This window comes from Phoenix dactylifera, chromosome 13, assembly GCF_051530095.1.
Source record: "Phoenix dactylifera cultivar Ajwa chromosome 13, Ajwa_hap1_PhDact_Kaust_v1.1, whole genome shotgun sequence".
Taxonomy (NCBI): Eukaryota; Viridiplantae; Streptophyta; class Magnoliopsida; order Arecales; family Arecaceae; genus Phoenix; species Phoenix dactylifera.
Window position 1 is genome coordinate 24,569,376 of NC_143202.1, and position 27,230 is coordinate 24,596,605.

The following is a 27,230-nucleotide window of genomic DNA, read 5'->3' on the forward strand; positions in this document are numbered from 1 at the left end:
TGCGATGAAAGTCATGAAATATGATTTCATCAAAGACAGTTTACCAAAAGACTGTTCTGATACCCCTCCATAGGTAGTCTTAAGTGATGATCATATGATCAAAACACACAGCATCATTAGCCAGGAAACACAGTTTAGTATTTTTTTATGCTGCTGGATCAGCTTTTGCTTCATACCCAAGATGAAGGGCTGTCTGATCTTGTTGGTGTGAGTAGTGGGGCTCTGCCTCCAACATATTGACATGGTAGTAGTTCCTAGAATCAAATGCCGGAAGAGCATCGAACTCAGGTCCTGCTTGCATGATGCTTAGTTGCTGTGCTCGCTCATTCTCTGCAATCTGAAGAGATTAGAGGATTAGAAAAAGGGCTAAATTTTTGGAGTGTGAACAATGCTTGGAGTTTAATGCTCTTAACAAGATTCAGAGGGCTTCACTTTAGCTTTTGCTCATAAAACAGCAAAATAGTTAGATTTGAGGGCTATAGAAGATCACTTATTACTACTTATGCCTTCTACTTACTTATGCCTTCTACTTAGAACACTCTCCATGATCTGAAAACTGGAAAAGAAAAAATTTCTGTGGATCCTTGGAACTATCTGAAGAAAACATACACTTTCCTTAAGGCTCCAATATTTCAATAATGACTTCATGCTGAAGACCGGAAAGTAGTGAAGTCAGTTCTTGCACCAGTCAAGATAGGATGATGCCTTGGGTGCTTGACCATCTAGCATGAACATTGATCACCGCGTTTGGTGAAGCAACAGCTAATGGCTGGAAGAACTCAAGTTCATTCAGAGAAAAAGTATGAAATCCTCTGCTATCTCATTCATAACTTTTACACTTTCAGCTGTTTTCTTTTATTGTTTTTTTTTGGCTGTGCGGTTGAGGCCATACCAAAGTGTTATGTTAATTGATTAGAAGAATTCAAATTCATGTGCCATTGTCTGTCAGTATTGATTCAAACATAAAAGTGAAGTATTGCATTGAATATCATGCATGTAAAAGAAAAAAGATAAATGTTCATTTATCTCAGGCTTGTTTAAACCCTTCTTTTATTTAGATAAGATAAAGCAAATGCTAATGTAAAATCTTGTGTTCATTCCGTTTAGAAAAGGCTTCCCTTTGCTCTTACCTTAGCTCTAAGATACATATTATCATTTTGAAGCTCCACTTCCTGAAGTAACAAAAGAAGAAAATTACTCAGGAGGGAACAGCTGAAAACAAAAGAAAACAGCCATCTTTTATGGGGAAGTGATGAGTATAGAGTTTTACCCTCTTTTGCATGTACTCAATTTCTGCAAACAACAGCTCATGCTGGTAAGATCCAACAAGATCAGTTAGGACCAATATATGAGAAGACATAAACACACATGTAATCTTTCTAAACAAATTTAATGTTTTCTGATTGCAGAATAACTCAAAGAATTGCGCGACCGATGCACAAACAAATTGACTGATAGTTTAATAGCATCATTATGCATGCTTTGGTTGCTTAGATGGATTCCTTATAGATACTCTTTATACTTTCTGAATGGAAAGGTCCAACATATCTTATGTAGAATACCTTCTTCGATCTGATCCTTGTGATGCCTCTTTCAAGTCGGTTTTCAAGTTGCTTAAGCTCCTTCACGGTCAAAGAACCCAGAGAATCACCCATTAAGTGCCTAGAAAAATTAGTGTACAATTAGCAGTCGTGTGCCATATCATCTCGACTGCTTAGAAACAACCTTATTTTTATTCACTCGTTAGTTTGGACAGAGATTTTCTTCTTCCACTTTAGAAAACAGGGGAGTTTTTTCCCACTTATATATAACTCAAATTGGTTATAAGATAATGTGCTTACCGATTTGCATTTTGTAATATCTGGATCTGGTGGCGCAGTTTTGCTGATTCTTGCTGATAATATTGCTGCATTCACATCACCAAGGACAGAAAGTCAGATGAACCTTAAAAGTCATTTCATTTTTTTTATATAAAAGCTGGTCATTGTTCAAGAAGAAGGATTGCTAGTGTTTATGTACTCATTTCTCTTTCTTGCGTACTTGTAATGAAGTGCAACTAGAAATCATAAGAAATAGTAGACATGCAAACCTCTAGCCATGCCTTGTTTATTTTCTTCTGGGACTATATAGTATAAAGAAAATATTTACCTGAATTATTAGTGAGTATTCTGAGATGAAAGTGGGAGAGAATTAGGAATCAGTATTCTGCTTAGTTCGTCTCTAAATTTTCCAACTTGAATGTTGACATTTCTCTTTATTTTAAAACTAGGCATGTGGGTGAACTGCTATTGATTTCCAATGTTGCAATTCATTGATTTACATCATTAATTTATCTCTAGCTATCTACTATTTTCTTCGATGATACAAGGACTATTAGCTTCTTAAAAGCACAAACTTCAATTAAAGAGCTTGATGCAATGCAAGAAAATCATCGAACTTGCCATCCATATGATGTTAAGCTGCAAGGAACCTCCTAATGCCAAACAAAAACAAGGGGTATAGATTCCAACAGCTAACACAAATATACTGTTGATGACTGCCCAGAGATAGTTGCATTTCTTGCATTTATAATGCCACATCTCAGCCAACAAGACTTGGATCCATTGGTTGGCACCGCTCTCCTAATGTTTGCACTGCAGGGAGATCCTGGATTCAAACCGTGGTGGCATGTCCTTCATAGTCTAAGGATTAAAAGAAAAATCCAATAGGGGTAATTGAATAATAAGAAAACAAGAACCAAATTATGAAGCCATAAATGGATATTTTTGTCAATCACAACATAATAACAAGATTTTTTGTTGAGATCGATGGATTTCAGACTGCTGCTGGCCCGGGTAGGGAACTAGGAATTCAGCTTGTTAACTTTGTCTGAACAATATATAATCTCATGGATATTATGACACCTTTCAGTAGAATTTCTTTTCTTTTTTCAATTGTTTGTTAGTTCAGTACAATTTCTTTTTAGTTGGTCAATAACATAACCAATATCTGAAGGGTTCTACATCATCCTTCATATCTTACATTTTCTTTTAATAAAGCATGCTTGTCATCAGCCATTGCAGTTTAGCAGTAAATACAAGATCAGAACAAGGCTGTCTGCAAACTGAAATTTTAACCTTGTCCTACCATCTTTTTTTTTTTTACAAGGCCATGACCTCAATTTTTTTTTCCCTCATAAATTTTATCTCACCAATGATACCAATATTTTTATGTTCTCTAGTATGCATTTCGTGATGTTGATACATCCATAACAGGCTGTAGGCATGCACAGGCACCCCCCTAGTTTTTTCTATTAGACCTGGTAAGCTCTTCCTGCCTAAGAAACAAGGATTCCCCCACCTACCTCATCCTCACCTTTCAATTTTAACCAAAACCTTAGATCATGCCTATCTTTGCCCAATTTATCCTAAATTTTAACTCCCTAGCCCTCATTCCCATCTACCTTAGTTAAGGTTCATCATACTAGACTGTTAATACCCCATGAAAGCATTTATTTGTGAAGTGATGTGTCACAAAGAATCATTGAAATATAATCTTATTTTACACTTTGGTTTTTTTGTTAAGGCTTCGACTATTTGCAGAAGGGACCAAGCTTTCCATATTCTTACAAACTATGATCCTTATAATGCCTCCACCAAAATATAGGCATCTATGCACCTTATACACAACTTTCAATACAAGTTTTATATGAACCTTAATTGAATGGTTATCAAGGATATTTGCAACCATAAGGTCATATAGTGTATCACATTGCTCACAAACAAAACATCAACTAGAATCTAGAAAGTAGTGCGTTCTAATTGCCGAGTGAAAAATCAGCCAACGTAACTGGACTCTTATCAGTCGTAAGTTATAGTTACAACATTGCTTATAATCTTTGTGAACCACCAAGGCCATCTCATACTTTGTCTATAATTTATTCTTAAAAACATCGAAAATTAAATACGTATATGATAAGTTTGTTGGTTCAATTCCAATAATCTTATCTAAGATGACAAATCCATCAAAGAGAAATAGATATGAACATGTTATTTTGATATATAATTGAAGATATTTGACAAAGAGATTTGAAGATGAAAAAAATAGAGAATTATAAACATTAATGTCTACCAATGATAATGCTGTTTCTTGATGCAGAAGATGGGCAAACTCACCTACCAATTCTATGATGCAAAGCGGTTAACATATAACGGTGCAGAAGAATTGATAAAAATAAGATCAGAAGGGAAAAATTTTGCTTACTTGAGAATTAACCTCTACAAGAGAACCTGAATTTGAAGTATCAGCACATGCCTTCTTGTATCTCTCAATGGTTGATTTTATGCTGAAAAAGCATATACTTTTAACCCACATGTAACAAAGAATTCTCTGTGTAACACAATTCAACTGAAAAATTAAATAAAACATCACTTATTATGCAAATTTTTATGCAGCCAATGCTTTTAGTAAGTATCATATGATGAAGTTAGAGGTGATAAATGATATAACCAAAGAAACCTAGAGGAGAAAGGCCAACAAACCATAATAGGTGATTAAGGATAAGGAATCTTTAGGCACCCAAACTTTTCAAATTACTTAAAACATCTTTGTGCCGACACACCACTAAAACAACATCACTTTCTCGATAACAGGCCTGAGTAAATGTTTCTTAGAGGGTTACTATTTTGTGGATTACAATTCTATGCAATAAAATCTGATATACAATTTCATAATGTTGCTCTCTAATTGTGATTATCTTATCACTCCATTAATTTTACTCTTTTTATTTTAAAAACAACTTCGTTTATTGATGTAAGTATATTTGTACATATAACTGACTGAAACATGAAGTTTCTTTCATGTGCATGTCATAATGGGGAAGAAAACCTTTGCACTATTGGACATTACGCCCTGCATAACACTAAGAGTGTTGTGGTTCAAATCTGGCCCGAGGGTGACCACGTCGGGGGAGCTACCGGAGTGCGAAGGAAGACAAAAGGGGACCACCTCTCACGGCCGATGGTGTACTTGCACAAAGCCTCACCAATATTTCTGGTAAAAGCCCTCCGGCGATCAAGTTAGAATGGAGCTTAGAAGGTCCAGCCAAAAATCCCTCCTAATATATGTTGAATCGGGTTGAAATTCCATCGGCCCCAAAATGGACCAATCAAACCGAAAGATTTCTTTTTGGGTAAAACTTTTACCGACGTAGCTCTCTATCCGAGAAAAATTAAGTGGAGTGACAAAAAGCAAAGTTGATGTAAAAGTTGAGATGTACATCCTCAAAAATTTTAGCTTTTTTTTAAATACTTTTAAATTTTAACTTTTTCGAGAATTTTTCTATTAGTCATATTTATTGTAGGATACTTGGTCCCATTTGAAATAGTAGAGGAATCTAATTCCAATTGTGAAAAGGATGATCCTCGCTAGTATTATAAATAGGAGCTATACATCTCAGTTTTAGGGTGTGGATGATCAATGAAAGAAACAAGGACTTGAATCTACTTTCGCAATTCCTTCCACCTTCTTCTATTTTTTTTTGAGAGATTCGAGTTGAATGGGTTGAAAAAAATCTTCTTTCTCTCCGATTGAATCAGTTATTTATAACTATTTGCAAGCAATGGTAATCTTAAAACACCATACATAACCTCATAAACCGTGTCTAAAGGATATTAACATCCTACCCCCAAACTTGCAGTTTTGGTTAACAAAAGTACATCAAAAGTGGAAAACACAGGTGCATAACACCTTTTATAACCCTTATCCTCCATGTTTGTCTAAAGCTTAAAGTGCCTTCTTGAAGATTTATTGCTTTTATAAAGTCAGTTGTGCTTTGAATCGGCAAGCAAGCATTCGACAATGAACGAGAAGATGATTAATATTTTTTGTCATGCAGGGGCAGAAAGGCAAGCCAAGCAATTTTAGATCGGCAAGTATTCATATTATGTCTAATATTCCCAAACAATTTTAGATTGGCATATTTGACAAATTGTTCCGATTAGAAAAATCAAGAGGCCCAAATTGAGTACATATGGCTCAAGTAGGCCCAAGTAGAGACCATCCTAACTCATTAGTGATGGGGGGCGAAATGGATCATCCAGCTCTGAGCTAAAAGGGCTGCCCAGTTTTGGCCCAATAAATGCCAACACTGACCGGTTGAATCCTCGGTCCAGCTCAGAATCATCCCGGCCTCGGACTCTGCCAAAAGCTGCATCGACCTCCAATATTCGCTGACTCGCCCCGACCAAGATTGGGGCGACCGCTTCAGTAATATGCCCCGACCCTTGAGCTCGGGACGCTCCACCGAGCACACCTCAGAATTCGGAGAACCGAGCTACCCTCAACACTCGTCTAGCCGACCTCGCCAAACGCATGATGCGACCTCTCAATGGGTACGGCCTTGCCAACAACTGCACCCATGTGTGCACCCACGCCCTCCTATGTGGCCGTACATTACAACGCTACCGTGCCACGTTTCGATAGCTAGCCTTCAATAGCACCATGACTACTCCGGCTATACCCTGCGACGACTGTCAATACCTTACCATTCTCGAGAACGGACAGCACCACATGCTGCTGACCAGCCTTAGTTGCACGCCATTCAGCTCAGAGCCACGCCCTCTCAAATGATAAGGGCAGACAGTACCTCTGCCACCTGAACCTCTCCATCGGGGCTATAAATAGCCTGGTCAGGTAACTTCTAAGGGACTTTTTTGGCTGGATCAAATTTACCCTATTCTAACTTGATCGTCGGAGGGTCCTCACCGGAAACACCGATGAGGCTTTGTGCAGGTCCGTCGTCACCGCCGCGTAGGAGGTGGCCCCCATCTTCTTTCTCCAACCATCGGTGGCTCCCTCGACTCCACTGGCGTGGTCACCTTCGGGCCAAATTTGAACTACAACATTTCTGGCGCTAAAGGAAGGGCCTGAGTCGTGACCATGAGGATAATGAGCCAGAGAGCCTCAAACGCATCGAGCAGCCCGAAACCAACTCCCGACTGCTCCCTCCAAAGTCCATTCCCTGCACCGCATGTACCAACAGACCAAATTTCTCAGATCCAGCTAAAGCAGTTTTATCTGCTCGCTCAGCAAATCTAAGCTCTTTCCGTGGTTATTCAAACCCTTCATCCGGCTGGAGCTTCATCAATCGTCGAACTCAACAGAAAAGTCGAGGAAGCGGGGCGGCAAATCCAGATGCTTCGGGATCGGGCCGCGGAACTCTGCGAGGAGCGCTATCGATCGAGGAGCAGGTCCTCTCGAAGGTCCGAAAGGCATGTCTTCCTTCGAAGTTTTAAGGAGTATACTCCTCTCATGTTCTTCCGGACCGAGATCCTCATGGAAATTGAGGGTTGCGACTACCTCCGATCTCCGCCGAAGATGCGACCGTCCAAGTCACAGAAGCGTTTGGATAAATACTGCCGCTTCCATAGGGACCACGATCACGACACGGAGGATTATTACCAGCTCCATGATTAGATTGAGTGATCATCCGCCAAGGCCTGCTAAGCCGGTTCGTCGGTGGACCGACCGACAGGGTAGAGCTCGACGGACAGACTTCGAAGCCATCTGATGGGCCCGACGATAGTCGTCCCAGCGTGGACACCATCAATGCCCCATCTGCGCATCCTATGCGTTAACACCACACTGGCTCCAAGGGGTCGGGAAGAGACCGCACTCTCATCGGCCCGGGACTGGCGACTCGAGATGTAAATTACTTCTCCAAGAAAGGACCTTAGCCTGTCTAGGTTAGCGCTTTCTTTTTCCAGACTGTGTAAATTAATGAAGTTATCCTTCCAAACTTTTCCAAGGCATCTCTAAAATGCCCTAGTGGGCTCGACGCACTTTGGATGCCCTGGCGGCACGAGTTATATGCCGATAAATCTATAGAGTCGCCCCTTGAGTTCGCCTCGGGGCCTCGCAAATATAGGTTCTATCTATAAAGTCGCCCCTTAAGCTCGCCTCGGGGCGTCCTGCAGGACCTAGCGAGAGTCCGAGGGCCTTGCAACTACAGGTTCTCTCTATAATGTCGTCCCTTGAGCTCACCTCGGGGCGCCCTGCAGGACCTAGCAAAAGTCTGAGGGCCTCGCAACTGTAGGTTCTATCTATAAAGTCGCCCTCTGAGCTCGCCTCAGGGTGCCTTGCAGGACTTAGCGAGAGTCCGAGGGCCTCGCAACTCTAGGTTCTATCTATAAAATTGCCCATTGAGCTCGCCTCAGGGCGTCCTGCAGGACTTAGCGAGAGCCCGAGGGCCTCGCAACTATTAGGTTCTATCTATAAAATCATCCATTGAGCTCGCCTCGGGGTGCCCTACAGGACTTAGCGAGAGTCCGAGGGCCTTGCAAATGTAGATTCTATCTATAAAGTCGTCCCTTGAGCTTGCTTCAGAGCGCCCTGCACGACTTAGCGAGAGCCCGAGAGCCTCGCAACTGCAGGTTCTATCTATAAAGTCGCCTTTTGAGCTCACCTCAGGGCATCTTGCAGGACTTAGCAAAAGCCCGAGGGTCTTGCAAATGCAGGTTCTATCTATAAAGTCGCCCCTTGAGCTCGCCTCGGGGCGCCCTGCAGGACTTAGCAAGAGCCTGAGGGCCTTGTAACTATAGGTTCTATCTATAAAGTCGCCCCTTGAGCTCGCCTTGGGGCGCTCTGCAGGACTTAGCGAGAGGCCGAGGGCCATGCAACTGCAGGTTCCATTTACAAAGTCATCCCTCAAGCTCGGCTCGGGATGCCCTATAGCGTCAACAGGGAGCCAAGGAAGAGCACCTCCATCCGCAGGATTCTACAAGTACGCTCCTAATCTGAGTGGGGGGCATCTACAAAGTCATTCCACGAGCTCGGCTCGGGATGCCCTGCGGCGTAAACAGGGAGACAAGAAAGAGCACCACCATTTGCAGGATTCTATAAGTACGCCCTGTTAGAAGTATGCCCTAGAAGCCAATGTGGCTGACGCATATTTGTAATATGGGGCATAAATTTGTAATTTGACACTTATTAATAAATAAGATTGGGCAATTTATTTTTCATTCATGTTTCTATGTGTCCATGAATCGTCCAAGAAATTAATAGATGATGATACATATTCTCAAGGAGTTGAGAATTTGAGGCATGTGTCATTAGGTATTAATTTCTAAATGCTTATGATCGATGGATCCATCACGAGGGATGGTGATTGATCCGATGAGATTAGTGCATAGATCACTTAGTCACATGGGCGAGTCTCAAATCTACGGTGAAGAGACACTGAAGTGATTGTGTGAGTACTTGTTAAGAACAAGGTACTGAGCATGATCAAAAAAAGTAGTCACATGGATGTCTATCCACTCGTCAGTGACTACTTATGCTGCAGTTGTATGACTGGTCCTTTGATCTGCAATGCCTCAGCTATTCACTGTGAGGTTGCTGTAGTTTAACGAGCATGTGAACTTGGGCTCTAGCCATTCGGATCCTTATGATGCGGATTGGTTGCAGTAGGTTCATTTTGAAATAGGGTTGCATCTAGATGGGATCTATCGATCTTGGTAGATTAGGAGTGATCCTATGTGTGGAGTGATTGATTAAAACCCTATTTGATTTTGATGAGCTCAAAGTATTTGAGTATATCTTTTGTTTACTAATGAATTCAATTGAGTGTTTCAGTGAAAATCTTGTCTAAGTGTCTCTAGATTTGGTTCAAGATAGTTTGGATAAGTTAAGAAGTCAGTTTGAACCAAAGTCTGAGATTCGAGTCGACTCCAGAATATTACGAGTCGACTCCAAGCGTATCAGAATCACTGGCACGGGCTCGAGTCGACTCCGGATCATTACGAGTCGACTCCGACTGAGAACAGACAGACGAACAGAAAGCATCAACTCAAAACCTGTCAGCGAGTCGACTCCTGAAGTGCGCGAGTCGACTCCGATGCTTACCGAGTCGACTCCGGAGTAATATGAATCGACTCCAAGGAGTTACAGACAGAAAAGTCAGAGAGCGATTTTCGACCCTGAGATTCGAGTCGACTCCTGTGGAACGCGAGTCGACTCCGATGGTTGGCAGGTCGACTCCAAAGAAAGCGAGAGTCGACTCTCAGTGGTTCACAAGGCAAAAGTCAGAGAGCAGTTTTCGGACTCTGAGATTCGAGTCGACTCCCGCAATGCGCGAGTCGACTCCGAGACAGCGCGATCCCAAAAAGACAGAAGACCAAATTATTGTCTCTGAGAGCCGAGTCGACTCCCAGACAGCTCGAGTCGACTCCAAGGCAGAAGGGTATGTTTCGGAAACTGAGAGCCGAGTCGACTCCGGAACAGTCCGAGTCGACTCCAAGACTGGACGAGGCGAATGACAGAAGATCGGGAGTTCGGGCTCTGAGCGCCGAGTCGACTCCCAGGACTGTCGAGTCGACTTGAGTGGGCCAAGTTGAAAATTAGCTCCATGGACTTCATGGGATGAGCCGACTCCGAGAATGCCAAGTCAGCTCCAGAAGTTGGCGAGTCGACTCCAGGTTAAGTCGAGTCGACTCCCAGTCGAGGAGGTCACTTTAATTCAAATCCGGAACAGTTGCCGAGCCGACTCCAGAAAAGCATGAGTCGACTCCCGCTACAGCCGAGTCGACTCCAGATCGCGCGAGTCGACTCCGACCCCCAACGAACATATTGTCAGGTTGTGCAGAGTGTGCAGAACGGGCAGAAAAAGGTGTCTAACGGCTAGTTTCCGTGGGGGATGGGTTAAATAGCCACAGAGGACTGTAGCAAGGAAGAGAACTACCATTCCATTCAAAAAGATCAAGCATTCATTCTCTGCAAGTGATTTTTCAACGAAAAGAGGGAAGCGCGCCATTAACTCCTTCCAACCACATCTTCCCAACATTGAAAGAGATCTCCTCCTGCCTTCAAGTCGTCCAGAATTTCAAGAGGAGATCCGAAGTTCAAGAAGCCCTTTCTCTTCTCCAACTTAAACGCGTTTGAGGGCTCTTAACTTTGCTTTTATTAATATTGCTGTATATTTGCTTTTGAGAAGCTCTGTTTTTCTGTTTGTCCTCATTATTAGCATATTGTCTTAGCTTGGTTCAATCGAGGGATTGAATCAAGGGTGTAGAGGTTGGTTGGTGAGCTTAGGTTAAAACCAACGTGTAAGGGTTCGATTGTGATCCCGAAAAAACAATTGGGGTGGTTCTAGTCGGTGAGCCAGGGAAAACCGACCGAGTTCGTTGTGAGCTCGTAAAACAACAAGTTTGGTTGTGAGCTTGTAAAACAACCGACTGTAATCCAGGGGGTTATAGTGAATTCCCAAGTGAGACTTAGGGAGTGGACGTAGGAGCAAGGGTTAGCTCCGAACCACTATAAAAACCTTGTGTTTGTGATTGTTTGTCCCTTTCTCTTACTCTCATCTCACTCACAGCACATAGCAACTAACTAATCATCTTGCTAAAGTCTTAATTAGTCTTCCACAAATATTTTAGTTGCAAATTATTTTAAAAACCCAATTCACCCCCCCTCTTGGGTTGTCTATCTAGGCAACACTATGTGATTTATGAGACTGAGTTCAATAAATTTATGGCCAGGTATTTTGGAAAAGAAGTTTTCCATATCTCAAACAGGAAGTCGAATAAATTTGACATATGATGGACGATGGGGTTTGACGAGATATCCATAACATCCGTCACGTAGGGATCCATGATAGAGGGACTATATCATACGCTAACTGCACCGAGAGGTTCAGACATTCCATTCTGCTAGGTTGCCATCACATACTGCTAGGTGTCACTAGTGGATTGTGAGACTCAAAGGCATTCATTTAGTGATCAGTAAACCCTGAGAGTAGAACTGAAATTGTTTCAGTCCACTGAAAAAAATTTCAGTGATATTAAGATAGAGATCTCAATATGTCTCACTACCAGTCAGAATAGAACCTACGGGATCACACACATAGAGGATTTAATTAGTCAGACTATCATAATTATGATTTGGAATCACAATTCATGTCAATTATCAATGTGATTGATGATTGAATTAACCCACTAAGTGTTAGTGAGTTAATGGAAGAAGAATTACGTGGAATTGATTGCAATTAGATTGCAATTGGGTTGATTTAATGAGCCAAATCAAATTGGATTCGATCGAAATTGATTTGGATTCATGATTGGGTCAATTTGGTACAGAATGAGCTCTTTCAAGATAGCATTATCAACAGTTGACCTCCTGGAGTCTTTACAAACTAGGATTTGTGCAGATTTTAAAGTCCACATGTCGTGGTAGGATGAATATGACTTAAGTCGTGTTCACACTATGCGGACTTTAAAGACCACATGGCATCGTAGGATATAAATGTCATAAGTCATATCGGACTTTAAAGTCCATATGTCATCGTAGAATAAATATGACTTAAGTCGTGTTCACACTATGCGGACTTTAAAGTCCACATGGTGCCATAGGGTTCAAGCCTAATCAGATTAGGCTTAATCTAGATCCATGGACACTTATCATGCATTGATTTGATGGCACCATGGGCACATGGATTGGACACTTGGCATTCATTCAAAGAATGCATGGTTATGTAGAGTTTATTTCTTAGTCTAGATAAACTCTTTTGAAAATCCTAGACCCATCTATTTAAAGGGATGGCGTGTGCTTAGGATTCATGCTTCATCCTCTCCACGCCTCCTCTCTTCCTCTCTTCTCCCTTCCCACGGCAGCAAGAGAAGAGCTTTCTCCTCTCTCACGGCAGCAAGGTGAAGGTTCATCTTCTTCCTCCTCCAGGCGTTGGAAGAAAAGAAGAAGAAGATCCAAAGGAAGAGCACTCCACACGGCAGCAAGGAAGAAGGAGTTCTTCCTCACGCCAAGCCCCCTTCTTCCTTCTTCTCCATGGCAACAAGAGGATCCTCTACATCCTCTTCTTCCACGACATCAAGGCAAGGAAGATCCACAATTAAAGCTACCTCCATCTCTCCCTTAATTGCGAGCAAGGTTGAAGAAGAAAGTGTTCTTCTTCAAAGAGGTATGCTGCAGAACACGTGTGAATACCTGTAGAGGCCGGACACGTATGCGGCTTAACCAGGAACCTAGAAAGATCATCAGGCTGCGGTGTTCTATACCTGCAGAATTTTTGAAGATGAGATCTTTAAAATTATAACTTCTGATTTTTGTTTTAGTTTTATGAATCTTAATCAACCTTCCTTAGATCCTATTCTCCCCTTCCTAATGAGTTCAAAGATCTTCTGGATTTGGATTCAGAGAAATTTTTGAATTCTACGATCCGAGGCGCGTTTATGCGATGAACGATGTTCCATTCAAATTCTGCTGCGAACGTCGTATCGAACGGGGCGTATCTCAACACACCCCTGATCTGAATGGGGGGCATCTATAAAGTCATTCCTCGAGCTCGGCTCGAGGTGCCCTGCAGCGTTAATGGGGAGCCATGGACGAGCACACCAGTCCGCAGGATTCTACAAGTACGCTCCTGATCTGAGTGGAAGGCATCTGCAAAGTCATCTCTCGAGCTCGGCTCGGGATGCCCTGCGGTGTCAATGGGGAGTCAAGGAAGAGCACACTCGTCCGTAGGATTCTACAAATACGCACCTGATCTAAGCAAAGAGCATCTATAAAGTCGTCCTTTGAGCTAGGCTAGGGACGCCCTGCGTTGTGTCGATCACGAGCATCAGAGCTTCCACGACCGCAGAAATCTACTACAACATTCCTTGAGTTAAATTCGGGACGTCCGACCTTATGTCGAATACACACCGAAGGCATCTCCCCTGATTACTACTGCGTTAAGTAGCGAATCGCGCGGCCTTAACTTGAAAAGCTCGGCGATCACAGTATTTGTCTATAAAGGCGCCTCCTTCGAGCTCGACTCGGGACACCCGGGAGCCAAAGAGCCCCGCAACTGCAAGGTTTGTTCTACTTTCGGGTAGATGCTTATCTCCGAGCTCATCTTTATTTCCGAGTTGGCATCGACCCTCGGACGGACTTCTAATCTCGAGCTGGCATTAACCCTCGAGCGGACTTCTACTCTTGGGTAGATGCTTATCCCCGAGCTCATCTTTATTTTCGAGTCGGCGTCGACCCTCAGGCGAACTTCTAATCTCGAGCCGGCATTAACCCTAGAGCAGATTTCTACTCTCGGATAGATGCTTATCCTCGAGCTCATCTTTATTCCTGAGTTGGTATCGACCCTCGGACGGACTTCTAATCTCGAGTTGGCATTAGTCCTCGAGCGGATTTCTACTTTTGGATAGATGCTTATCCCTGAGCTTATTTTAATTCTCGAGTTGGCGTTGACCCTTGCGCGGGCTTCTATTCTTAAGCCAATCTCCAGTCAGTTTCTTCCTCCTCCGATCTCGCCCTCTTGAGCAGGGCTCAAAGTGGCCCGTGCGAGCTCGTCCTAAGGGAGGTTTATGTTCGAATTTGAGGTATATGCCGAGCTCGAAGACTTCTGCAAATGCCAAATGCGGCTCCTGCTATGCGAGATAGGTTCAGACCTAAGTTACGCTGTTCGGATCTTGATATCCGAGCATGAAGCGGGACAAGCTCAAATACTTGATCAAAGGCGCAACATGCTAATTGAAATGCAGATAAAGGCCGAAGGCCAAATACAAGGGTGCCCAACTTTAAGGTTGGGTTGAATATAAAAGGCCCAGACGGCCGACTTTACAAAAATAAAAATGAAAGTTAATGGATATGGACGACTTCTACATTGGCATCAGGTGTGGCCTCCGTCCTAGTCGTAACTTCGAAAGTGCCATCCCCACTAACCTCGGAGGCGGCCTCAGCTTTAACGCCGGCATCGGGAATGGCTACTGATTCCATCCCGGCAGCGGCTTCAGGGGTGTCTTTGGCCTGACTTCGGCACTGGCCTCCTTAGCATCCCTGTCCACTCAGCAACTTCGTCTAGGTTTGGCTCAAGGCTGCTAAGATCAACTTCAAGAAAGAACTGCTGGACTTAGAGGCGACAATTATCGAAGCCCTGGACCATGGCAGCAGTAGCCCCTCCCGCTAGCTCATTGAGGTACTCCTCCGACTGGCAAAATCTTTCGACGGCCTCACAGGCGGACGACTCCACTAGATTCTCGAGACGCCCAATCTTTAGCTCCCGTTCCTCGGCTTCGCCCTGTAGTCGAATTAGGGCGGCTTCGATCTCAAAGATGCGGCTTGCAGCAGATGAGCGAGCCTGGGAATGCTCGGCCTCCATATCTTGGATCTGGACGAGCCTATTCTTTATCAGAACTTCGGTAGCCCATACTTTCTTTTTGGCCTTTCGGAGTCACTGTGTGGCGACTGTAGCCTTCTCCTCGGCCTCGCACCGCAGCTGCTCAATGGCTGCCGCCCGTTCCGCGGCCTCTCGCTGCCGCTGCGCAGCAGTTGCCGCCCAGGCCTTGGTCACCTGCTCCTGGAGCTCAGCACGCTCCATCCTCGGCCTAAGCACCCTCAACTCCTTCCGGTCGGCGAGTATGCCAGACATTAGCATGTCGACCACATGAAGGGACTGGCATGAAAAGATAAAATGTCAACAAAGGCCGAACATTCGCAAAGAAAATAAATAAGAAACGGAAGGGCCACATTACTCACCCGCACGCTCGTCGAGTAGACATGATGGACGAGGTCGCCAAGCTTCTCTTCCATCAAGGCACGGTTGCACGGGAGCATGATGCTGTGCACGAGCTCGCGAACAACGTCCTCGGACTCGAGGGCTGAGTTGTTCTCAGATGCACGACGCTGATGCTGCAGTCGCTCCCCACCGGACTCGGAAAGCATGGGCTCGACTCCTGCTAAGGCCGGAACCTCAGAGAAAGTCGTAGCCTCAGCACACGACGAGATCATAGAGGGAATTGAAGTCCCGGGCATGCTCCCTAGCTCGGGATTCAATCCAAATGGATGGGCGACTGCTCCGACCTCCAGGACTTGATCGGTGGGTGCGGCCGCTACTTGGTCAGAAGGATCCCTTCCAACCATCGACTGGGGCACCTCAACCTCTACCACAAGGCCCTCGCTGAATTCGACCCGAACTGGGGCGGCGATCTCAAGCTCTCCCCACTCAATCTCGAGGCCAAAGGCAACTCTAGTTTTCTTCAGCCTCCTTTCAGGTCGGACCCCTTCGGGGGCGGCCCTCTTCTTCCTGTACGTAGCCATCAATGTCTCAGTGTTAAAGATCATCCCTGCAATGTCTGGTGACAGAAGGTCTTATCAGAATCTAGCATGAGAAGGAAAAAGAAGAAGCTAAGCTACTCTTACCCTCGGGACGAGCTGGGCTCAGACCAAGATTCACTAAAGCCTTCTCGCTGAGCAGGTCAGGGAGCCGAGGAGTTTCTTTCAGTCCGAGCAAACTATCTAAGATCCCCTGCTCGGACTGCGACAACTGCGGGAGCCTGTTATTCGCCGAAGCCAGCAGAAAGCTCCAGGTCAGATTAAATCTCCACGACCACTAGGAGGAAATAAAGAAAAAATCATCCTTCCATCCGTGGATGGAAGTAGGCATGCCCCAAAAAGCTTGCGGCCTCTTGGGGGGAAAAAATACCCCCATCCTTTGTCCACGAAGTTGCCTTTTAATATGAAGCAACTTCTAAAGACGTTTACCGAGGGGGACAGATTTGTGCAAGGCAAAGGGTGAGTAAGCCGATAATTATTCGCCACAAATTCGGGGCGAGCTGTGTAGGCACCAGGCCATAAGCCTTCAAAAGCACTTCCACGAATCCGTGCAGAGGGAACCTCAACCCTGCTCGGAGCGTCTCTACGTGCACTCCGACCCAACCACTAGGCAGGTTGGTGACTCGCCCTCCGAGGTCCGGAAGATCGAGGATGAACTCCGAAGGAATGAAGAATCGAGCTTGGACCGAGCCTAGATCCTCATCACTCATAAGCGAGCCGGTCCCATACGGGCTCAGGCCTGCCTCGAGCTCGGCCTCCCCCACACCAGAAGAGGCCTGGGCTCGGGACGGACCTTCACCGAACATCGAGGCCCTCGTCGGCGAATCCATTGCCTTGGTCACAGGATTACAAAGAGGGAAAAATAAAAGACTCTCCGAGCGACCGAGAGAAGGGATAAAATGCCTACCTAAAAGCTCGCCGAAGAAAATGATCGAGAAAAGAAGGAGAATGGCCGCCGGAAGGTGAAAGTAGTGCCCGACGTGGAGGTCAACGAAAAGCTCCCGGAGCGCTCGAAGGAAAGCTTGAACACCACGGCAATGGCGGCTGAAAGAAAAGGACCAGAAGCAGAAAAAGATCAAATAACGATCCTAGGGCCCTCCTCAAGTCTTATATAACCCGCTACAACGGCTCTGATCGGATAGCCCAAGCGATCAAGCGAGCCGGGGTCCGCCACGTGGTGGGCCTCAAAACGGCCTCAACAAATCTTTCCGAATCGCGGCACTAAATACTGGTCATTATGGAGGGCGCTCCGGAGATCGAAACGTTGATAGCTGGCGTCTCGCATTCCATCTGGCGAGACGCTTCAGAGAAGGGAGCATTAATGGCTGGTTTCTCGCATTCCGTTAGGCAGGATGCTTCAAGGGACGAGATATTAATAGTCGACCCCTTCTCATTCCTTTCCAGCAACCCCTCAAAAAAGAATGCCCACGTGGAACACTGAAAAGTTCCTACGGCGGATTCTGCTCAGGAAAACATGGCGGCTTAAGCCACCTAAGCCCGACTCAGAGCTCACAGCTATAAAATGCGCCGAGGTAAACACACCTCTTCTTGACCACTTGACTGAAGCACTGGACGATCAATAGTCCAGTTACTTCCTTCACCCAAGCTGAAGGGCAACTCGACCTCGGAAGTGGAGGGCAAATGATGGGGGGCGAAATGGATCGTCCAGCCCACAGCTAAAAGGGCCGCATAGTTTTGGCCTAATAAATACCAATACCAACTGGTTGAATCCTCGGTCCAGCCCAAAATCATCCCGGCCTCGGACTCCGCCAAAAGCTCCATCGACCTCCAATATTCACCAACTCGCTCCGACCGATCTCGAGGCAATCGCTTCAGTAGTATGCCCCAATCCTTGAGTCGGGGCGCTTCACCGAGCACATCTCGGAACCCGGAGAGCCGAGCTATCCTCAGCACCCGTCTAACCGACATCGCCAAACGCATGATGCGACGTCTCAACAGATTCGGCCTCGCCAACAACCGCACCCATGTGTGCGCCCACGCCCTCCTATGTGGTCGTACATTACAACGCCACCGCGCAATGTTTCGATAGCTGGTCCTCGACAGTCAAAGGACAACACCATGACTACTCCAGCCATATCCTGCTACGACTGTCAACATCTTACCGTTCTCGAGAACGGACAACACCACACACCACCGGCCAGCCTTAGCTGCGCCCCATTCAGCTTAGAGCCATACCCCCTCTCATGATGAGGGCGGACAGTGCCTCTGCCACCAGGATTATAAATAGCCAGATTAGGTAACTTCTAAGGAACTTTTTTGGCTGGATCAAATTTATTCCACTCTAACTTGATCGTTGGATGGCACATCCCAGCTTGTGGGCCGGCCCGACCAGGTCAGGCTCGAAACTCGACCCGTGCTTGGTAGATGGGCGATTGGGAAAGAAGCCTCCGGCTGGGAGTCTTCTTTTTCCTTGATTCTAGCAGAAACGGTGACTCTCCAAGGGTAGTCTGAGTTCGAATCGGATTTAAGGACCTTGCCTATTTAACTCTCCTCCTCCTTTGATTTTCTCCACCCAAATCGCCGAGAATTGCCGCGGTTCAAGCTCTTCTTTTTCGAACTTCCTCGTTGATTTGTCATCGAAAATGGCCGTCGAAACCTCGCTGAACCCTGGTGAGAACTTTTCGCCCTCTCTTTCTTTCCTTAGTTTTAGAGTTGCTACCATGTAGATTTGAGCATCCGAAATAGGGCTGCCATGTTTCGGTCTTCTTTTTCCGAGTTCCACCGCCATCGGCAACCAAAAAAAGGCCGAGTTACGCCACCCATGGGAACCCTTGTATCCGTGTGGTTGTGGTTGGGGAGATAGCCATGGTAAAGGGTCAATTTGAAGAGTTTGAAGGTGGGTGGTGCATATTGATCTTCTTTCTTTTTTCGTATCAGCTGACCACCATCATTAGTGGTGCAACGGCTAATGGCTGCCCTTGGCTGCCACCACCAAAACTCGACCAACCTTAGCTGCGCCAACCCTGGTCCGAGAAGAGGAAAGGAAGAGATGGACTCTCTTCTATTTTGGAGAAGAGAGAGCTCTCTCTTCTTTTTCTCTCCTATCTCTCTCTTCCTCTCTCTTTTCTCTCTCTTGTTCTTCTCTCTACTTGGATTGTTTCTCTCTCTCTCTGCGTGGTTCTATGGATCCAGCAGGAGGGTCCCAAATATTTTCATTGTGAATCCATATCGACCCTGGTAGAAGGTCCTGGACCAGTGTCGCTGCGACCACCTGTTGTGCTAGCCTTACGCCGACCATCGTCAAGTACCAGTAGACTTAATCATCATGATGTATTACCTGAACCATAATCTGATCCTTCTTTCGTGATTTGATTAGCTTGATTGGCCCTGAGCGGACTGACCCAGAATGGCAGATATTGCTACTTAGGTAATATTGTTGGTCCCGCACCCGACTGTTGTCAGCCACCATTGGACCCATAACTGGTAATCCTTAATCAATTTTCTTGATTTGATATATGATTCTTGATCAGATGAATTGGATTACGTTGAACTGTCTGGTTCGAACAGTTGGGTGTTGTTATTTAGTTGGCCTCATATATCTTTCTATATGAATCCATTTTTATGGTCGGCCCGAATTTTGTATGGAGATACAGTCATCCGGATAGAAAAAAGTCCAACAAGATATTGTACACTAGTTTCTCTCTCTTTCTGTTTCTTTTTCTTTAGCTTGATCCCAAAAAAAAATTGGTTAAAGGGACTCAAAGGGTAATCCTAGATTACTATATATGGTTGACTCTTTAGTGGACTAGTAGAGAATTTTGGATTGTCGGATACTCCAGATAATTTTGGATGTTGATTTGGTTCTGTAGAAAAACAATCTTTTGGACAAGAGGACATTGAGCAGAATTTGCACACCCCAATTTGTAGATCGCAATGCGGGCAGGTGATTAGTCTGTCTAGATTATCAGCAAAGAGATAAGAATTCTTTTACATCGAATTGCATGATATAGATATTTTTGTACCTATATATATATATATATATATATATATATATATATATATATATATATATATATATGTGATATGCTTATAATCTAGATAAGTAAGAAAAAAGAATAGTTTTATGATGATTTTAGTATTAAATCTTATTTTGATCATGTTTGCATGTAATTGATAGTATGATGGGTGCATATATGAGCATAACTTATATTACATAATCCGACTAATGGATGTGGTGCTCTAGACTAACCATGTTATATAGATTGCCCCATTATGGGCAGAAAAATGTAACCGTGGTTAGTCTAAAGCCGAAAATAAAAAAAATTGATGTGTGAATGTGAACTAGATTAAATGAACAAGAACTTTGGGCTTATCTCATTATTATTGGTTGCCCCATCACAGACCGAAAATGTGATACTGCTTGTTGCCCCATCATAGGCTAGAAATGTGAAACTATTGTTTGCCCTATCACAAGCTAGCAATGTGAAACTACTGTTTGCCCTCATCATAGACTAAAAATATAAAATTACTGGTTGCTCCATCACAAGTTGAAAATGTGATACTATTGATTTCTTTGTCATAAGATGAAAATGTAATACTATTGGTTCTCCGTCATAGGCTAAAAATGTGATACTGTTGATTGCCCCATCGCAGGTTGGAAATATGACTGAAATTTGGCCTAAAATCAAAAAGATAATTGATTGGGATCAAGTTAAAAAGAAATGAAATGAAAATCATTAAAAATACTAATGAAGTTTTATGAGATATTGTATGATACATGATTCTTGAGTGGGTAAATTTCTATTAATATTTGATGTACATATTTTTATTGCTTATTCGAGCATTATTAATAGCTGATTTGTAATTTCATGACGTGTTCAACGATTTCTTGTGGCTTTTAAATTTATATTATTATTATGTTGGTGTGGATGTGTAAAGATTCTTATTGAATTATAAAGCTCAAAACTCTTCTCTTTTTCTTTTTCAGAGTTGCAGGTTGTATAATACGTGACAATACTAGAGATCACAGGTAGTGGGATGATTATATAGAGTATCACTGATACTGGTTGAATGATCAAATTTCGTAATTAGAATAACTTTGCTGTTTGGTATGAATTGAGATCATTGTTGGTTACAAATATTGAGGTTATAATATATTTTTAGATCTTGCATATTCTCTAGGGCTCTGTCCTAAGGAAGGTGCGGCCATGTCGCATGCTGAACCTGAATTTTGGGTTCGGGTCATGATAGAGTGATATCAGAGTCAAAGGTCATGATCTTTAGGGGTGTGACAGAGAGGTATTAGAGCTTAGGTTAAGATCATTGGGGATTGTGATAGAAAAATTTTCAGAGCTCGGGTTAAGAACATTGGGGATTGTCATATGAAAACTATCAGGGCTTAGATTTAAGATCATTGGAGATTATGATAGTAAAACTATCAAAGCTTAGGTTTCAAATTATTGGAGATTGTGATAGAAATGATATCAGAGCTTAAGGTTTAAGACCACTAGGGACTATAGCATAAGTGGCATCAGCATTTGAGATTTAAGATCATTTGCGATTCTGACAGAATAGTATCAGAGATTAAAGGTTTAATGCCACTAGAGACTCTGGCATAAGTAGCATCAGATTTTGAGATTTAGGATCATTGGAGATTGTGACAAAATTGGAATCAAAGCATAGATTTAAGATCACTAGAGATTGTGATGGAAATGCATCAGATCTTGAGATTGTGATTATTTCGGACATGGCAAAAAGTAGCAAAAAAAAAAAAACAATGCTTAGGTGTAAGATACTAGGCATTGTGATAAAATGTATGCATTGGGTTTGGTATACAATGAGTAAAGAAGAGTTGGATGATTTATGTCTCTAATCGTGATAAGAGAATTTTAACCAAAGTATAGAAAGATTAACTATGGTATGTCGTATTAGTAGGTTATACTATACCATGTTTATTTGTTCAGATATTGTTAAATAACTTGAAAGTTCAAACTTGATATAGGTGTAGATGTTATAGCACTTTTAGCTTTGCTGCTAATGATTAGAGTGAAATTTGTGCATGGATCTTTAATAGTATTGGAGTGAGTTAAGAAAAATTTTTCGTAGCATTAGAGCAGATTCTTCTTTGAGGTTAAATCTATATGTGGATTGTATTTAGAATTGACAAATTGGATACTGCAAATAGGTGAATTTGTTTTGGTGGGGTTAATTTTATTTCTAAGGCCATAGAGTATGCAAATTGATGGTAAATTCTAGTAATTTAAATTTTCATGTTTGGATCGGGCTACTTGATTTTTCTCATAATTGTGGGAGATAATTGTGGGAGATTATTGGATTTTTTTCAAGTCTAAGTTTATGATCTGACTAGGGATCTTTGTCATTGTAAAATATAATATTGAGTGGAGACTTTAATTTTGAGATGCTTATATGAGTTATCATATATAGGTTTGAAGATGGATATTAAGAATCTTGGTGAAAAAAGATTTAGAGGTTAATAGAGTTAATTTCTACTCATAGTGATATTGGCTCAAAGACTCCTAACCCATTGAATTTGAAGTAAATTCGATGGAAGAAAGTTCGATATAGTTTATCTAATCAAATTGCTAAGAGAACCTAGGATTAACCCACTTTAAATTAAACTTAGATATTTTGGATTCTAAAAAGGTCGTGGAGATCATGTAGTGTCATTAAACTTGACTAATGGCTTGAGAGTTAGTTATAGTAAGTACACTTTATATAATTGAAAATAAAGAGATCTAGAGATTTTGCTCTAGTTGTACTTGAAAATTTGAAAGTTAAATTTTCTTAGTCCTAATATGAAATAATATTTTGGTCGAAAATTATTTAGCTGTTTTAAAGGATCTGCTAGGTTAGGTCAGAGTGCACAGCGGAAGAGTGGTGGCTTGAGTTATTTTGAAACTAGTTAGAAACAAGAATACTTTAATCCAAAAGGTATTAGGATGGAAGACTTGAGTTAATTTTATAGTAGAGGAGAACATTGTTGATTCTATGAATAATCTGAAGGTAGCTATATAATTTTCACTAGTGGGTTCTTCCATTGTTAACAATTCTTGGGAGAATCTTGGGCATTTTTAATTTAGCGTTAATAGATTGATGATTCTTTGGTTAGGCTTAGACTTGGAATGTTTTAATATGGATCTCTTACTCACGTTGTTAATCTATTTATTTGAAACGGTTTGAGGTTTTTCTAGGATAAAGGTTGATTATTAAATCATGGGCAAAGTTAAGAGAAGAACGAGGATTATAGATTATGAGGAGCATTTGATGCTAAAATTTACTTCTATTTATGTTTAGCCGATTATGATTTCTATGTAGAATTAATCAAGAGTAATTAATTTCTTGGGCAAAGGACTATGGCATCTTAATCCAATGTTGGGATGTTAGTCTTCTTTTAGTAAAAATCAAGAGAATTCAATACGTATTGTGAATTCTATAACTATTCAAAATCTTGTAAGCAGGCACTCTAAAAAGGAGACAATTTGGGAGCTCGAGGATGACATTATGGTTGAGTACTTTCAAATTTTGAGCCTTAAGTAAGTAAATTTCAATGACGAAATTATTTAACGGGGGAGAATGTAGCAACCTAGCATGGCCCAACCTGTGGGGCTTGTAGGCTGGCCCGAATAGACTAGGCCCAAAACTCAACCAATGCTCGGCACATGGGCGATCGGGGAAGAAGCCCCCGGCTAAGAGTCTTCATCTTCCTTTTTTGTCTGGCAGAAATAGTGACTCTCCAAGGGAAGTCTGAGTTCGAATTGGACTCAAGGACCTTGCCTATTTAACTCTCTTCCTCCTTTGATTTTCTCCACCCAAATCGTCGAGAATTGTCGCGGTTCGACCTCTTTTTCTCTGAGTTCTGCCGGCAGCAGCCGACAAAAAAAGGCCGAGTTACGGCGCCCTTGAGGACCCCTGTATTTGTGTGACTGTGGTTGGGAAGATAGCCACGGTAAAGGATCAATTTGAAGAGTTTGAAGGTGGGTGGTGCAGATTGTTCTTCTTCCTTTCTTGTTTGCCCCGTCAGAGGCTAGAAATATGAAACTATTGTTTGCCCCATTACTAGCTAGAAATGTAAACCTACTATTTGCCCTGTCACTGGCTAGAAATATAAAACTACTAGTTGTCCTGCCACAGGCTGAAAATGTAATACTATTGGTTGCCCCGTCATAGGCTGGAAATGTGATTCTGTTGGTTGCCTCGTCACGGGCTGGAAACGTAATCGAAATTTGCCCCAAAGTCGAAAAGATAATTGATTCGGATCAAGTTAAACAAAAATGGAATGAAAAATATTGAAAGTATTAATGAAGATTTATGAGATATCATATGATATATCATTCTTGAGTTGCTGGATTTTTATTGATATTTGATGTACATACTTATATTTATTATTCGGATATTATTGATAGTTGGTTTGTGATTTCATGATATGTGCAACAATTTCTTGTAGTTTTCAAATTTATATTATTATTTTGTTGGTGTGGATGTGTGGATATTTTTATTGGGCTATAAAGCTCACAATCTCTTTCTCTTTCTCTTTCTCTTTTTCAGAGTTGCAAGTTGCATAATATATAGCTATTATTGAGATTACGAGCAGAACGATGATTAGATAGAGCATTACTGATACTGATAGGATGATCAAATTTTATAATTGAAACAACTTTGTTGTTTGGTATGAATTAAGATCATTGTTGGTTAGATATTGTTGTTTTGGGTTCGGAGCGTGACAAGCAACAAGTCTGACTAGCATTTTGTTAAACTCTTTTTTCTACTTCAAAAGTTGGCTTAGGATTTGAACCTTGCTAGGAATAATCTCTCACATAAAAAAATTTCAAGCATGTCTCAATAGCTTTATCTTAATTATTGGGGTCCCTCTCCCAAGGGAAGGGGACATGGTTTGAACCCTGTTGGTGGGCCACCAAATTTCTCAAAAAAGGAATGCTTTTGTACTAATTGATAGTAATACGATAAATCTTTCACAAAGAAAAAAAAGAAAAATAGAAAAAAAAAATGCAAGAAGACAAAATGCTTTGGTGGAGAAAGGGAGAAAGATCCTCCCGAGGTATATTAAGAAAGTCCAGATAATCCGAGATACATCGGCTGAGATTCAAACACAAAACCAACCTTCCCTAATAGAAGGAGGGGTGTGATTCATTTGGCTGCCTAGTTCTTGTTTCTTTAAATCAATTTCATCTATGATCTAACATTTCTTATATCTAGTATTGCCATTTGTGGATGCAGTTCAAAAGTTTAAAACACGAGCAATGCAACAACCGTTTCCTTCTTTTGGAACCACAGGTCATCATATCTAGCAAGGTACATCGCACCCAAGATGAAATTATTAGCACACTAATATTCATAGTTTCTTTCAATCTAATTTAGTCATATAGTTAAAATATTAACATTATGGACAATGCAACAACCATTTCTGCATCGGTAACCAAATGTTTTCATATTAGCAGAGGTACACCGCATGCAAAATGAAATTATTAGCACTCGAACTTAAATTTTTAGTTGAAGCTCGAATTTTCTACAAGGACAAACTCTCAGTTGAGGTGCCAACAAACTAAGATCACAGTTGTTGCCGACCAGGTTAAGTAATTTGTTAGCTCCTTAATTCCACCAACGGGACTTTAGTTTAGATAAGCATACATTTTTATTGGAGTCTAAGTTAATCAGATGTGGCTGGACCTATCCTGGTGAAACCTTAGACTCTAGTTTCTCAAAATCTTATACACCTAAAAAAGGCTATCCTTCATGCTACCTAAAACGAACACCAGAGAATAATACTGGTACGTACAAGTCCAGATGCTATACGGTAATACTACTAATAAGGGATGGTGCATCACCATATAATAAACGATAGGTCTAACGTCAGTTTCCAACCTCGAGCCACGTGCCGAGTAGCACGTCACACGTGCATACGCGCGACTGCTACGCCGGGCCATAGGGTTGAGGCTGATGTGACACATGGTTTCACGTAATGTTTCAGTTTCACTCATGTTTTTTGGGGATGCTCGCTACGTAATATATATATATATATATATATATATATAAAGAAGGAGGATAACAAGGACTGGTGCTAAAATATTTTTTAGAGCAGATCAAAACAAAAGAGTGATACTGAAGTTGAGGCTGATGTGACACATGGTTTCACGTAATGTTTCAGTTTCACTCATGTTTTTTGGGGATGCTCGCTACGTAATATATATATATATATATAAAATATAAAGAAGGAGGATAACAAGGACTGGTGCTAAAATATTTTTTAGAGCAGATCAAAACAAAAGAGTGATACTGAAAAGGAGTTAAGAAGTCTCGCTCAACAAGGCAATCAATTTCCATTATATAGATTTATGAAGGGAGATTTGCAGCATGGCAGACATCTCTTCAGTCTGATTGGAATATCAGATAAACAACTTCTGATGCAAGATATTCTCGAGAAAGAGGACTGAATTCCTTATATCTGCTAGTATCAGATGGCAGGCTTGTGTTCTTCCCCTGGTGTTCAGTACTAGGGCATGCTTTTCACTGTTTATGATGCATTATCATGTTTAAATTATTAGTGGATATATGAGGTTGAGGACTCTATAGGACACGGTTGGAGTTTTCTATTCTTTTGATGGAAGGAATAAGAATGGATATCACAGTTCATGTCACCATGTCACATTATCTGACACGTATTCTGGATATCTCACTCGAACACAAGTATAGAAATGCATGTAATATAAGAAAAGGTAGCTAGTCTACCTAGGTGGAATAAGTGATTGCTCCAAGAAATTCAGTACAGTTTCAGAAGTAAAATTCCTTACAGAATTTACACGTATTACGCTAAATAATTGAATGCCTACTTCAATGATAATGAAGCTTAACAATAATTACATTCTTGATCTAGCCGTATTCCACTTGCAAATACTTAAGATTATTTTTGTAATTCATGGATAATTACAAGTTTAGTATATTTCTCATTTCATGCAATATAATACAGATCTGATCAAGTCATTGTACGCAGATGAATTCTGTTATTTCCACCACCTATAAATCCATGTTACTGGATGACATTTGTGCTAATGCCAATATTGTCATAGCTTGTCATCAGGGAAGTGGAAGATTGTTAGTAGAAGGAATCAAAAAAGGTTGAGATTCTGCTCTTGGAAAACGTT

The 27,230-nt window shown here is 42.1% G+C and overlaps 1 protein-coding gene across 2 annotated transcripts in view; it reads right to left on the reverse strand.

Moving 5' to 3' along the window:
- LOC120112144 (agamous-like MADS-box protein AGL11) overlaps window positions 1–27,230 on the reverse strand; it is a 39,074-nt gene continuing 11,844 nt past the window's right edge. For both annotated transcript variants that reach the window (XM_008783757.5, XM_008783756.5), the window contains exons 3-8: window positions 4,243–4,324; window positions 1,842–1,906; window positions 1,563–1,662; window positions 1,271–1,312; window positions 1,131–1,172; window positions 1–337 (exon numbers count right to left, since the gene is read on the reverse strand). In XM_008783757.5, coding sequence (XP_008781979.1) covers window positions 146–337; window positions 1,131–1,172; window positions 1,271–1,312; window positions 1,563–1,662; window positions 1,842–1,906; window positions 4,243–4,324 — 523 coding nt within the window. In that variant the 3' untranslated portion in view covers window positions 1–145. The remainder of the gene's footprint in view (window positions 338–1,130; window positions 1,173–1,270; window positions 1,313–1,562; window positions 1,663–1,841; window positions 1,907–4,242; window positions 4,325–27,230) is intronic.